Source organism: Neophocaena asiaeorientalis, unplaced genomic scaffold (assembly GCF_003031525.2).
Source record: "Neophocaena asiaeorientalis asiaeorientalis breed wild unplaced genomic scaffold, Neophocaena_asiaeorientalis_V1.1 scaffold196, whole genome shotgun sequence".
NCBI classification, from domain to species: domain Eukaryota; kingdom Metazoa; phylum Chordata; class Mammalia; order Artiodactyla; family Phocoenidae; genus Neophocaena; species Neophocaena asiaeorientalis.
This window is the reverse complement of record NW_020173929.1, coordinates 1,329,287-1,345,135: the sequence shown is the minus strand read 5'-3', so window position 1 is coordinate 1,345,135 and position 15,849 is coordinate 1,329,287. Positions and strand designations below refer to the sequence as shown.

Below are 15,849 nucleotides of genomic sequence, written 5' to 3'. Positions count from 1 at the left end.
GTCAGAAAAGATGCTTGATATGATTTCAATTTTCTTCAATTTACTGAGGCTTGATTTGTGACCAAAGATGTGATCTATCCTGGAGAATGTTCTGTGCGCACTTGAGAAGAAAGTGTAATCTGCTGTTTTTGACTGGAATGTCCTATAAATATCAAATAGATCTATCTGGTCTATTATGTTATTTAAAGCTTCTGTTCCCTTATTAATTTTCTGTTTGGATGATCTGTCCATTGGTGTAAGCGAGGTGTTAAAGTCCCCCAGTATTATTGTGTTGCTGTAAATTTCCTCTTTTATAGCTGTTAGCAGTTGCCTTATGTATTGAGGTGCTCCTATGTTGGGTGCATATATATTTATAATTGTTATATTTTCTTCCTGGATTGATCCCTTGATCATTATGTAATGTCCTTCCTTGTCTCTTGTAAGTCTCTTTATTTTAAAGTCTATTTTGTCTGATACGAGTATTGCTACTCCAGCTTTCTTTTGATTTCCATTTGCATGGAATATCTTTTTCCATCCCCTCACTTTCAGCCTGTGTGTGCCCTTAGGTCTGAAGTGGGTCTCTTGTAGACAGCATATATATGGGTCTTGTTTTTGTATCCATTCAGCAAGCCTGTGTCTTTTGGTTGGAGCATTTAATCCATTCATGTTTAATGTAGTTATAGATATGTATGTTCCTATGACCAATTTCTTGATTTTTTGGGTTTGTTTTTGTAGGTCCTTTTCTTCTCTTGTGTTTCCCACTCAGAGAAGTTCCTTTAGCGTTTGTTGTAGAGCTGGTTTGGTGGTGCTGAATTCTCTTAGCTTTTGCTTGTCTGTAAAGCTTTTGATTTCTCCATTGAATCTGAATGAGATCCTTGCTGGGTAGAGTAATCTTGGTTGTAGGTTCTTCCCTTTACATCACTTTAAGTATATCATGCCAGTCCCTTGTGGCTTGTAGTGTTTCTGCTGAGAAATCAGCTGTTTTCCTAATGGAGTTCCCTTGTATGTTATTTGTCGTTTTTCCCTTGCTGCTTTCAATAATTTTTCTTTGTCTTTAATTTTTGCCAATTTGATTACTATGTGTCTCAGCATGTTTCTCCTTGGGTTTATCCTGTATGGGACTCTGTACTTCCTGTACTTGGGTGGCTATTTCTTTTCCCATGTTAGGGAAGTTTTCAACTATAATCTTCAAATATTTTCTCGGGTCCTTTCTCTCTCTCTTCTCCTCTGGGACCCCTATAATGCAAATGTTGTTGCGTTTAACGTTGTTCCAGAGGTTTCTTAGGCTGTCTTCATTTCTTTTCATTCTTTTTTCTTTATTCTGTTCCACAGCAGTGAGTTCCACCATTCTGTCTCCCAGGTCACTTACCCATTCTTTTTTTTTTTTTAATAAGTTTATTTATTTTATTTTTGGCTGCATTGGGTTTTTGTTGTTGCACGCGGGCTTTCTCTAGGTGCAGTGAGCAAGGGCTACTCTTCATTGCAGTGCGCAGGCTTCTCATTGCGGTGGCTTCTCTTGTTGTGGTGCACGGGCTCTAGGCACGCGGGCTCTATAATTGTGGCACACGGGCTCAGTTGCTCCGTGGCATGTGGGATCTTCCCAGATCAGGGCACGAACCTGTGTCCCCTGCATTGGCAGGCAGATTCTTAACCACTGCACCACCAGGGAAGTCCCCACTTATCCATTCTTTTGCCTCAGTTATTCTGCTATTGATTCCTTCTAGTATAATTTTCATTTCAGTTATTGTATTGTTCATCTGTTTGTTTGTTCTTTATTTCTTCTAGGTCTTTGTTAACCATTTCTTGCATCTTCTTGTTCTTTGCTTCCATTCTTTTTCCGAGGTCCTGGATCATCTTCACTATCATTATTCTGAATTCTTTTTCTGGAAGGTTGTCTATCTCCACTTCATTTAGTTGTTTTTCTGGGGTTTTATCTTGTTCCTTCATCTGGTGCATAGCCCTCTGCCTTTCATCTTGTCTACCTTTCTGTGAATGTGGTTTTTGTTCCACAGGCTGCAGGATTGTAATTCTTGCTTCTGCTGTCTGCCCTCTGTTGGATGAGGCTATCTAAGAGGCTTGTGCAAGTTTCCTGAATGGAGCGACTGGTGGTGGGTAGAGCTGGCTATTGTTCGGGAAAAATCTTTAATTCCAATTAATAAATGTAGGAGGAAGCAGAGAAATAAAAACCACCCTTAGAACATCACAGTAATAATTCCTGCAGGGAAGATCCACTGATGAATGCTAAAATTAGTGGATGAAACTTTTAGGAGAAACAATAGTTGCATAGTCACACAATATCTTCCCCAAATTATTTAATAAGTTACTGTGGTGGTTTTATACATGTTTACATATTGTTTGATACTCCTCCCTCTAGGAAGTGGAGCTTAACTTCCCTTGCCTTGATTGTGGACTAAGTTCTAACAGACAGAAAATATAAAGGGAAAAATACTGTGTTTTTTTTAAAACACAGTATGTTTTTAAAAATACAGTTTACTGTGGAGAAACCTGGCAGATACCACCTTAACTAAGTGATTACGGTTAAGATCCCCAGAAAGAATTTATATTGTATCAATAATTCATGTGAATATGAAGTACTCATGATATGATGTGATGAGAAGGGATCTTTACCTCTGTGGTATTCTTCCCCGAAACATAGTATAATCATGAGAAAATATCAGACAAACCCCATATGTGGAATATTCTGCAAGATACCTCAACAATGCTTGTCAAAAGTATCAAGGTCATGAAAAACAGGAAGGCTGAGAAATTCTCACAGATTGGAGGAGTCTAAGGAGACATGATTAAATGTAACATGGTATCCCATTTTGTGTTCTGGAACAGATATTGGTGGAAAAACTAGTGAAATATATAAACTTTATAGTGTAATCAATAATATTGTTACCATGTTACTTTCTTAACCTTGATAAGTATATCCTACTTATGTAAGATTTCAACATTAGGGAAGCTGGGTAAAGGGTATACAAAAACTCTACTATCTTTACACAAGTCTTCTGTAAATCTAAAATTATTTCAAAATAAAAAGTTTGTAAAAAGAAATTAGAACTTTGAAACAGTGAAAATTCAAGAAATAGTATAATACAAATTAATGTGATTCTTTTTTTTTTATTTTTGAGAGATATTAAGTAAGCAAGACTATATTTGGTCATTCACTTAATGTTTCCTGAGCACTTACTGTGACAGGTTTTAGAGATTATAATACCATGTAATAATAAAGGAGTGCAGAATATACTGTGAGAGTGTGGCTAAGGAAATGCCTAACTTTACTAAGGGGAGTGAGGTAAGCTTCATGGAAGAAGTAACTCATGCAAAGATATGAATGAGTAGGAATTTTGGATCAGTCTTTCTATCAATTATGTTAGTCTTTTTAAGGAATTAAATTTTGACTTTGATGATTCTCTTGCATATTTGTTTTATGTTTTATTACTATCTGCTCTTATCTTTATTATTTCCTTACTTTAATTTGTTGTTTTTTTGTCTTGAACTTTTGAAGATGGTATTTAGTTGATTAATTTTAACCTTTTTTTCTTTTCTAATATACAGTATTTAAGGCTCTAAACTTTTCTCTTAGCATGCCTTTAGCTGGATTCTACAAATTTATGTAGATTTTATCTTCATTATCATTCAGTTCAAATTACTTTCTAATTTTTTTTTTTTTTTTTGCGGTACGTAGGCCTCTCACTGTTGTGGCCTCTCCCGTTGCGGGGCACAGGCTCTGGACGCGCAGGCTCAGCGGCCATGGCTCATGGGCCTAGCCGCTCCGTGGCATGTGGGATCCTCCCAGACCGGGGCACGAACCCGTGTCCCTTGCATTGGCAGGTGGACTCTCAACCACTGCGCCACCAGGGAAGCCCACTTTCTAATTTTCATTGTAATTTATTCTTTGACCCATGCGTTATTTAGACGTGTACTACTTCACTTATAAATGTTTGGGAGTTTTATTTTACTTTTTTTTAATTTTACTTTTTATTAACTTTTAAAAATTGAATTTTAGCATAATTTTACTATGTCAGATTGTAAGCACTATATAATTTCAACCACTTAATATTTTTGGAGCTTTTCTTTCTAGCCAAGCATATAATCAAGTTGGTAAATACTCCAACATAGATGAACATGAATATAATATGTATTCTGTATTTCTTGGGTGCAGTATGCTATGACTGTGAATTTGGTCAACTTTGTCAGTCTTGTTCAAATCTTCTATATAATTATTGATTTTTTGTCTATATTTTCCTTCTTTTTCTTTATCTGTCCATGTTTCAGTCTGGTTATTTTTTTTTTGTTCTTTCAGTTAATGAATTTTCTCTTCAGTTTACCTAATCTGATGATTAAGTCAATCTACTGAGTTCTTAATTTCACTTCTTAAATTTTCAGTCCTAGTATTTTCATTTGGTTCTACTTTTATAACTTTCATTCCTCTGCTGAAATTTATTTTGTCATATAATTTCTTGAGCATATTAGTTTTATCTACTTCAGGTCTGTGTCTATAAACGCCAATATCTGGACCCCTTGTAGATCCATTTCTATTGTCTCTTTTTTTCTCTTCATTTTTGGTGTTTTGACCTTTTGGCGGGGCACAGCCAAAACAAAACACAACAAAAAAACCCACAATGATTTGCTAGGGAAATTGTGAAGGAAACTGGGTAATTATTGGTATAATATGTGGTAAATAACATTAAGCAGCATTTTAATGCCCCATAAAGTTAGTTATGCTATGAGTGAAATCATACCCCTTTGTAATTATAATGATTTGTAGAATCTGTATCTTTATACTGCATAGAAAACTGATAAAATGAGTATTATCCACATTGCTGAAAGATAACATTATAATATGCTTCTACTACATTAGGATTTTGATTTAACTTCATGCTTTTTATTAAAAATTATTATTTACATTTTATTTGAACTTTTCATTTTTATTCATTCTTCAAGCAGCTTTCAAAAGTTATTAATAAAAATTCTTATTAAATTGCCAATGAGAAAATATATATTAAATTTGGTAAGAAAATCCCATGTGTAACTTCAATAAAGTATACAAGATAGAACCTTAAAAGTGTTTATTTTTTATTAGCTGCCTTAGGACTACAAGGATTTAAGTGTTTTTATAAAAACAATAAAAGAGGAGTAATTTGATGGTTTATTTACTCTTTATAACCTTTAGAAAGTGCCATGCTTTTTTTGAAGTACTTGCTTCAGGCTGTAGTTTTACAAGATGGGCTGTGTATTGGTCAGGCCTCTTCAATTCTTGACCCTGAACAGATTTAGGGACATAGTACATACACCAGGCACTTGTCCAAGCAGCCAAAACTGTTACTGGGTACTTTTATTCTCCTTTTCAAACTCATAATCCACCTCCTACGAAATTGCCCAATTCAGTTCCTCATGTTGTCTAATACAATACTAATCTCTCTTTCCGAGAGTTTCTTGGTTTGATTATCTATAAAATATCCAAGATAAATATCTCTAATATGCATGGCATAGCCTAAAAGTTCACATTTTAAAAAAAATCTCTTTCCTAATTCGTATTTAAACTACTGTTTTCATGTTAGTCAACTTAATCTATTACAAAGACTTCTCAAATAGAAAAATATTAATATTAGAATATCCATAACAATTTAAAAGTTTTTTGCCTTTCCTTTCAACAAATATTTCTTATTTTGAAGTGTTCAACCAAATAATCAGAATGTACTTGTATATTTAAAATAGGTAGTGTGATTTTGAATGTTTTTCTAACTTTTATGGGATATGAAGATTAAATTCTGAAGTTTTTGAAGGAAAGGAGTATATTATAGCAATTCATACTGTCCTACACAACCCACAGTTTCTTAAAGGTGATATAATGGCATGTTTAAGAGACTCTGGAGACAGATCATCTAGGTTCAAATACTTGCTCTGCTGTTTACCTGCTATATGACTTTAGGCAAGTTATTTATCCTCTTGCTGATAACCCAGTTTCCTCATTTATAAAATGGCAGTAACAAGAATACAAGTAACACATAAAATTATACCTAAGGTTAAATTAATGTATAAAAAGTGCTTAGAACAATATCTAAATCATAGTAAGATCTGAGAATCCCCTGTAGCCACTGAAAGAGAAGTGTAGGGCTTCCCTGATGGTGCAGTGGTTAAGAATCCACCTGCCAATGCAGGGGACGTGGGTTCGAGCCCTGATCCTGGAAGATCCCACGTGCCGCAGAGCAATTAAGCCCGTGCGCCACAACTACTGAGCCTGTGCTCTAGAGTCTGCGAGCCACAGCCACTGAAGCTCGCGGGCCACAACTGCTGAAGCCCGCACACCTAGAGCCAGTGCTCTGCAACAAGAGAAGCCATTGTGATAAGAGGCCCACGCACCACAATGAAGAGTAGCCCCCACTCGCCACAACTAGAGAAAGCCCACGTGCAGAATCAAAGACCCAATGCAGCTAAAAATAAAACAAATAAAAAAAAAAAATAAAAGAGAAGTGTATAACCAGGCCCATATGAAGAAAGCTGTATCTTGTACATTTTCAATCCACCTGCTTTGGGAAGATATGCATGTTATATGTTCTACACACCTCCCCCCAAAAATGTGTATACACTTATTTCTTTTTTCAACGTTTTGACTGTAGGTACGTATTACTTTGAGAGCTTCTGTTCTCTCCTCACTTTATTTATCACATAGCATACCTTGTTTGTATACATTCTGTCCCTTATTCCATGCTGGAAGAACCTTGACTGTGTCTTAGGGTCCAACTCTCACCAATATGAGTTAGGTAAATCCTGACTGTCCTAACCTCTCAGGAAGGTTCAATGCATTTCACCAACCAGCAACTGGTTTAGGAGTGGGCATGTGACCTAGTTATGGCCAATGAGATATCAGAAGATATGATTAGGAAGCTTCTGGGAAAAGTTTTGTTATCCTTTTAATAAGAGATTACACTTTTTCTACTGTAGGATAATGTCCTTTCCGTCCTTGATGCTTAAAATTAAAGTAGCCAAGGGGTGAAAAGCTTAAGGAAAATCACTTGGATAATGGCAAAATGGAAAATGGGCAGAATTATAGTCCTTGATGATATTGTTGAGCCACTGAAATAAATTCTAGAAGGACTCTGCCTTTGGACTTGTCATGTGAAACAGTTAAGTCCCATAAGCCATTGTGAGTCTGGGTTTGTTGTTGCTACTTGCTGCTGAAAGCATTTTCAGTGAGACAGCTTTCATGAAAGCCTCTTTGAATACCATAGCATAAGTGTGTGTATGTAATAAAACAAAGAACATGTGAGAGAGTCATAGGAAAATATTTCATAACAAAATGTATTTTATCTGTTAACATCCACTCTTTGATTTCTCCCAGTTTGTTATGAAAATTGTTAAACATACAGCAAAACTAACAGAATTTGACAGTGAACACTCATACACCATTAACATTTTACTGTACTTGTTTTATCACGTCTATCCATCTACTTAACCCTCCTTCAGCTTTATTTTTGACGATTCCAGAGTAAATTGCAGGCATCAGTGCACTTCCTAAATACTTCAGAATGCATATCATTCAGAATTCTATGGTGAAATTATGTGGGCCTGTACATTTCTTTTTTTGGAGCTTTTAAATTTATGACTATAGGGCTTTTGAAGATTGTTATTTATCTTCTTGGTTGAGGTCTGATAGTTTGTGGTTTTAGAAGAATTGGTCTGTTTCTGTAAGTTGTCAAATTTATGAGCATAAACTTGTTTGTAGCATTCCCTTAACTTTTTAATGGCTTTAGGACTTTTGTATATGGTTCTTTTAGCACTTTGAGCATATTTTAAATTATTGATTTATTAAAGTCTTTGTCTAGGTCCGTTGTCTGCACTTGCTCAGGGACAGTTCCTATTAAATTGTTTTTTTTTCCTGTGTATGGATCACACATTTTTTAAAAATAATTATTTTATTTATTTATTTTTGGCTGCGTTGGGTCTTTGTTGCTGCACGTGGGCTTTCTCTGGTTGCGGTGCACAAGCTTCTCACTGCGGTGGCTTCTGTTGTTGCGGAGCATGGGCTCTAGGCATGTGGGCTTCAGTAGTTGTGGCATGTGGGCTCTAGAGCGCAGGCTCAGTAGTTGTGGTACACGGCTGTAGTTGCTGTGCGGCATGTGGGATCTTCCCCGACCAGAATACAAACCCGTGTCCCCTGCATTGGCAGGTGGATTCTTAACCACTGTGCCACCAGGGAAGCACTGGATCACACTTTTCTGTTTGCTTGCATGCCTTGTAAATTTTTTTTGAGAAATGGACATGAATATTTTGAATATGTGACAACTCTGGAAATAAGATTCCTACCTCTTCTCAGGGTTGCTTCTTGTTTTTGTCATTATTTGTTTGTGTAGTGACTTTTCTGAAATAATTGTGTTAAGTCTTCAGTTTTTGTCACGTGCTCTTAGCTTAGTGATCAGCTAGTGCTTTGTTTGACATAGATTTCCTTAAATACCTGGAACCAAAACAAACAAACAAAAAAACTCTGTCTTTGCAGAAGAGCTCTGTGTGTGTGTGTTGGGGTATGCCTTCAACACTCAACCAGGCAGCTTTCAAGTCTACCTATTGAAGTTTCTGACAGAAGCTTCAGATTTCTCTAGTGATACCTTGTGTTTATTGTGTGGGCTAATTCAAGAGTATTACAATATTTTAAATGAAATCAGAGGGTTTTTCTAAATAACTGCTTCTTGCTTGGCTTTGGGCTTCCCCCCTTGACTTTGGGTCTTCCTTTTGTGCTGCTTCCCAGAGAGAGTCTATCCTTTCAGCTCTCCCAGCTATGTCTCACTGTTTTTTTACTTGACACTTGTTAGTTGGGTGGTGGCAGCAGGTGGGGAATAGGAACATTCTCTGATGTTTCTATTAAGCCTCAGTTTTCGGTGAACCCCAGTCTCAAGGTGAGGCCTCCACAAGAATTCTGATCCCTCTTTCATATTTAATTGTGGGCCTAGCATGTATTCCTTCCCCTCCCCAAAGATAGAGCTGTTTTATTTTTCTAGCCTTCTCCTCTCAGCTGCAGTGGGTTTCCATAAGTGCTCTCATGGGCTAGTTTTTATTGCCCTTCCCCCTGTAGATTAAGGCTTTTGTTCCTTAGAGGAGATAAGAAAGACAGGTCTGTCTAGGTAGAGTTTTCAGTGGTGTCTGCTGGTCCCTTTCCCCCCCGCTGCAGAGGATTTCCACTAGTGTCCTTAGATATAGTTTTTGTTGTCCTATCCCCTGCAGATTAAGGTTTTTGGTCTGTAGAAGATTTAGGGAAGAAGGCTTGTGACTGCTCTCCTCCCCAGCCAGTACCACAGGAGAAAAGCTTTCTCAGATTCTTCCCATCCTTCCCTGTAACCACCTGGTGGGTTTCATGGAAGAAAAACCTGTTAGAAGGTATAAACCTCCTTATTTCTAGAAGATATAAACTTCTTTATTTCTGGGGACCTCAGGAGATTCATGTTCTTACACCAGCCCATGTTCTGCCTTTAAAAATTTATTAAGGACTTTTAGCTGAGTTTTAAAATCGGTACTCAATGGCTTATGTCCCAGGTAAGCAAATGCTGTGGTTCTGTTCTCCCTGCAGTAACCCGTTTCTCTATCCAGATTTTGGATTACTTGGTCGATCTGGGACCTCAGTTCTCTGATGGATTTGGCTATTTAATTTGCAATTTTTCTAGCCCTTTTCCTTGTTGTAAATGTGGGAGGATGCTCTTTTTATCTCTCTAGAAAGAGTTGAAACTGGAAATTTTCAAGTCCTAATTTTCCTAGTATTTTTCTTCTTTTTGACTTAGGAAGCAGAAGCTCAGTATGAAGAGCAAATTGGTAAAATTATTATGGAGACACAAGAACTTAAATGGCAAAAGGTGAGTATTTTCTCCCCTCTAATTAGCATTTTATTTTATGTATTTTATTCCTTAATTGTGAAGTTAATTTTTAAATTTCCTAAACATATTTGGGGAATTGTGCTTCATTTTAGAGAGTCTCAAGAAAATTCCAACTAAAACTGTTAAGAACATTTAGGCTTCCAGAAAACTGAGAATAACTTTTTTTTTTTTTTTTTACAATGTTGTGTTAGTTTCTTCTGTGAGAATAACCATTTTTCCCCAGGCTTTCTGATAAGAAAATAGACAAGGATAACTCTGAAAACTACTATGAACTATTTCATATCTGAGAAACATATTTTGTGTTATAGAGGAGTCAAAATGTTTTTTAAGAAGTGAAACTTCAGAATAGTACCGTATTTTCCTAGGCTGTTGTTATATACTATAACCAAATCTTAAAAAAAATAGTATCATATCTGATTTTCTTTTGATCCTTATCCATATAGAGGCATTTTTGATAGTGCCTCTCTTGCCTTTCCACCAAAGTAATCTTTTCCTTTTTAAAATATTTATTTATTTGGCTGCACCAGGTCTTTGTCGTGGCACGTGGGGTCTTTGTTGACATGCAAGATCTTTTAGTTGCAGGTTGTGGGCTCTTAGTTGCAGCATGTGGGATCTAGTTGCCTGACCAGGGATTGAACCCAGGCCCCCTGTATTGGGAGTGTGGAGTCTTAACCACTGGACCACCAGGGAAGTCCCCCACCAAAGTAATCTTAACAGCTAAAAATTGAAAGCTTAATTAAGATGACCCTTCTTCTCAGTATTTGGCAATATTGAAACAGGAACTTGGAGATAACATGTCAGAAATAGAATTCAAATGACAGAGGATAGGCCAACGATGGGAATTTTGAGGCCAGAGAGATCCACAAGGTTGTGTGGGTTACATATTAGGGACAGGTCAAATAAAGAGACCTGTTTGTGGAGAGAAAAAACAGGTAAACACCAAATACAATCTAAAGCTCCAAGCAGACATAAAGTCAGAATGTAAAGTCAGAATGTAAAGTCGTATCTTGTTTTGAATAGAGTCAATAGTAGAAAATTATCAGAATCCTTAAGTTAATCAGTAAGTTTAATACAATCCAATTTAAAATACCAAGCGTGTGTTTGGTGTACTTAAGCTGATTCTAAGGTTTATATGGAAATAAACTTACAATAGTGGCTGGGAAAGTTTTGAAAAGGAATCTAGTCACACTAGATTCTTAAATATATTATAAAGCTATAATAGTTAAAATAGCTTGGTAGTATATATGAACAGATAGACTATAATGGAGTCCAGAAATCGATCCAAATACATAAGATAATTTAGTGAATGATAAAGGTGACATTGCTGATCAGGGGGGAAAAGTAGATTATTCAAGAAATGATATTAGAACTGGGTATACCATCTGAAGAAAAATAAAACCAGATTCCTACCTTACTTTACAAAGTTGTAGAAAAATAGAACTTTCATATATTTCTTATTGGCAATGTAAATTAAAAGTATCTTAAGTTCCCCCAAACACCTAAATCCCATAACCTTCTATATAACCCAGTTCTAATTTGTTCCTTTTGAGATACTACTAAGACTTTGTCAAGGTAGTGTCCTCACTTACTGCAGTGAATTCCAATAAACATGGTTTTGCTTTATTAACAGGTTGTTTGGTGGTGTTTCGATGGAGTTCATTTTTGTATATGGTGTTAGGTAAGGGTTCAGCTTCATTCTTTTTCCTCCTTTTTTTTTTTTTTTTTGCGGTACGCAGGCCTCTCACTGCTGTGGCCTCTCCCGCCACGGAGCACAGGCTCCGGACGTGCAGGCCCAGAGGCCATGGCTCACGGGCCCAGCCACTCCACGGCATGCGGGATCCTCCTGGACCCGGGCACGAACCCACGTCCCCTGCATCGGCAGGTGGACTCTCAACCACTGTGCCACCAGGGAAGCCCAGCTTCATTCTTTTGCTTGTGTATATCCAGTTTTCCCAGAACCTTTGGTTGAAAAGACTGTTCTTTCCCCATTGAATGATCTTGACACCCTTGACCATGTGTGTGAGGGTTTATTTCTGAGCTCTTTATTCCATTGGTCCATGTGTCTTTCTTTATGCCAGTACAGCACTGTTTTGATTCCTGGAGCTTTACAGTAAGTTTTGAAATTAGGAAGTGTGAGTCCCCCAGCTTTGATCTTCTTTTTCAAGATTATTTGGCTATTTTGGGTTCCTTGAGATTCCATATGAACTTTAGGATGGGTTTTTCTATTTCTGCAAAAAATATTATTGGGATTTTGATAGAGATTACATTGAATCTGTAGATAACTTTGGATAGTATTATTTTACAAATATGAAGTTTTCTAGTTCCAGAGCAAAAGATGTGTGTGTATTTTTAATTTAATTTCTTTGGGCAGTGTTTTGTAGTTTTCATTGTACAAGTCTTTCATCTCCTTGGTTAAGTTAATTTCTATGTATTTTATTCTTTTTAGTACTATTGTAAATGTAATTTTTTTCTTAATTTCATTTTTGGGTAGTTCATTGTTAGCGTACAGAAATGCAATTGATTTTTGTGTGACTTTGTATCATACTACTTTGCTGAATTCATTTATTCAAATTTTTTGTGGAATATTTAGGGTTTTCTACATATAAGATCATATCATATGCAAACAGATAACTCTTTTTCCTTTCCAAATTGGATTTCTTTTTCTTGCCTCATTGCTTTAACCAGTACTATGTTGAATACAAGTTGTGAAAGTAGGCATCCTTGCCTTGTTCCTGATCTTAGAGGAAAAGCTTTCAGTCCTTTACCATTGAATATTATGTTCACTGTGGGGTTTTCAAATATGGCTTTTATTATGCTGAGGTAGTTTCCTTCTATTCCTAGTTTGTTGAATTTCTTTTTTACCATGAAAGGGTACTGAATTTTGTCAGGTTCTTTTTATTGCATAAGTTGAGATGATTATGTGCTTTTTTGCCTTCATTCTGTTAATGTGGCGTATTACATTGACTGATTTTTTTGTATGTTGAACTCTCTTATCCCAGGGATAAATCCTACTTGGTCATGGTGTATGATCCTTTTAATATGCTTCTGAATTCAGTTTGATAGTATTTTTTTGAGAATTTTTGCATCAGTGTTCATCAGGGGTACTGGTCTGTAGTATTCGTGATGTGTTTTCATCTGGCTTTGGTATCAAGGTAATACTGGCATCAAGCATGAGTTAGGAAGTGTTCCTTCCTATTCAACTCTTTGGAAAAGTTTGAGGAGGATTGCTGTTAGTTCTTTAAATGTTTGGTAGAATTCACCAGTGAAGCCATCAGGTTCAGGGCTTTTCTGTATTGGGAGATTTTGATTATGGATTCAGTTCCTATAGTCTCTTAAAATTTTCTATTTCTTCATAATTTGGTCTTCGTAGGTTTTGCATTTCTAGGAATTCTCCATTTCATCTAGGTTACCCAATTTGTTAGCATGCAATTGTTCATAGTACTCTCATCATACTTATTATTTCTGCAGAATCAGTAGTAATGTCCCCACTTTCATTTCTGATTTTAGTAATTTGAGTCTTCTCTGTTTTTCTTAGTCCATCTGGGTAAAGGTTTATCAATTTTGTTATCTTTTCAAAGAACCAATTTTTAATCTCACTTATTTTCTCTATTGTTTTTCTGTTCTGTTAAAGGGAGGGGGGATCTCTCCCATTCTTTTCTTTTTTAAAAATTTATTTATTTATTTATTTTTGGCTGCATTGGGTCTTCGTTGCTGTGAGTGGGCTTTCTGTAGTTGCAGCAAGCGGGGGCTACTCTTTCTTGCAGTGTGAGGGCTTCTCACTGTGGTGTCTTCTCTCGTTGCGGAGCATGGGCTCTAGGCATGTGGCCTTCAATAGTTGTGGCATGTGGGCTCAGTAGTTGTGGCTCACAGGCTCTAGAGCACAGGCTCAGTAGTTGTGGCACAAGGGCCTAGTTGCTCCATGACATGTGGGATCTTCCCAGACCAGGGATCAAACCTGTGTTGGCAGGCAGATTCTTAACCACTGTGCCGCCAGGGAAGCCCTGCTTCATATATTCTGATGGTCTGTCATTCGGTTCATAAATGCTTATAATTGTTATATCTTCTTCCTTATTGAACGTTTTATGGATATATAATATCTTTCTTTGTCTAATGTAACTTCTTAAAATTTAAAGGCCATTTTTAATTTTATTTTTTTTTGTTCTTTTGGTTATTATTTTATTGGAATACCTTTTTCCATTTTTCTACTTTCAACCTGTTTGTGTCTTTAGATCTAAAGTGAGTCTCTTGTAGACAGCATAAAGTTGGATCATGCTTTTTATCCATTCTTCCAATTTTTGTCTTTAGGTGAGAGAGTTAAAATATACATTTAAAGTAATTACTGATAAGGAGCAACTAACTTGTGTCATTTTGCTATTTGTTTTCAATGTGTCTGATAGTTTTTGTCCCTCATTTCCTGCATTACCATCATCTTTTGTGTTTAGTTGATTTTTTTGTAGTGAGATGTTTAAATTCCTTTCTCATTTCCTTTTGTGTATATTCTCTAGCTATTTCCTTAATGGTTACCATGGGGATTACAGTTAGCATCTATCATTATAGCACTCTAATTTGAATTTGTATCAGCTTAATGTCAATAACATACAAGAACTCTATTCCTTTATAGCTCCATCTACACCCCTTTCAGTTGTTGATACTATAAAATTACATCTTTATATATTGTGTGCTCAAGACAATAAACTAGTAGGGTTTTTTTTGTTTTTTTGTGGTAGACGGGCCTCTCACTGCTGTGGCCTCTCCCGTTGCAGAGCACAGGCTCCGGACGCACAGGCCCAGCGGCCATGGCTCACGGGCCCAGCTGCTTCACGGCATGTGGGATCTTCTCGGACTGGGGCACGAACCCGTGTCCCCTGCATCGGCAGGTGGACTCTCAACCACTGCGCCACCAGGGAAGCCCCTAAACTAGTAGTTTTAAAAATGCATTAGTCTCTGAATTATGTAGAAAGCAAATATGGAGTTACAAACCAAAGGTACAGTAATACTAGCTTTTAGCCTAATAATTGTCTTTTTAAAAAAAGTATTAGTTTCTTTAAAAAGAAATAAAAACTGCTGTTAGAGTAATACTAGCTTTTATAAATTGCTCATGTATTTACCTTTACTGAGATTTTTATTTCTTCATACGGCTTTGAGTTGCTCTCTCTTGTCCTTTCAGTTCAACCTGTAGGAATCATATTATTTCTTGCAGGGCAGGTCTAATGGTAATGAACTCTCTCAACTTATGTTTATCTGCATTTTAGATCATGTAGAGGAAAGGCAACTTATGTGAGATGGTGATAAGACTATGAAGTATATTTCCTGAGTCCTTGGAGTACTTTGCCAGGTTTGTCTGAAGTAAGAAAATGTCCAAGATTGGGGCACAAGTATCCAGTTTCATGTGGTAACCTCTAATAGGTGTGTATGGTAGAAGCCAGTGAAGTATAGGAGACTGTGGACTTAATGGTATTGAGAGTTAGACATAACCTTCTTGGTCATGGAAGTTCAAGAATGTCAGATTTAAGGTGCCATTAATTCTCTCTACTTTTCCTCAAGATTGGGGATGATTGGGGCAATGAAATTTCTAAATCAATGACAAGACTTTGCAGAGTTCTCTAAAAACAGGTCCAGTAAAATGAGTGCCTCTGTTACTGGAGATCCTCACGTTGGGAACACAAAATCAAGTAATTTTTTTCCTACTCTCATAATTATAGCTCTCTCTCAAGAAAAAGTTTTAATCCATCCAGAGAAGTAGCAAGCAATGATCAGAACATATTCAGAACCCACTGTAGGGGTTTATTTTAGGAAGTCCATTTGGACATGTTCAGTGGGGTCCTGAAGCTTGGATTTACAAGGATAACAGTTTTACTAGGATTGTGAGGGAGACAGATGAGATTTGCACCAGAGACATCCTCAAAAATCTTAGTAAAATTTCCCCACCAATGCTAATTGAATATCATTTTCAATATGTCCTTGCTCTGATGGATAATTCCTTGTAAAATATGTTTGCAGA

At 36.6% G+C, this 15,849-nt stretch overlaps 1 protein-coding gene across 1 annotated transcript in view; it reads left to right on the top strand.

The window, feature by feature from the left end:
- CCDC73 (coiled-coil domain containing 73) overlaps positions 1-15,849 on the top strand; it is a 139,028-nt gene that overhangs the window by 41,100 nt on the left and 82,079 nt on the right. Inside the window, exon 4 of the mRNA XM_024752575.1 lies at positions 9,756-9,827. Coding sequence (XP_024608343.1) covers positions 9,756-9,827 — 72 coding nt within the window. The remainder of the gene's footprint in view (positions 1-9,755; positions 9,828-15,849) is intronic.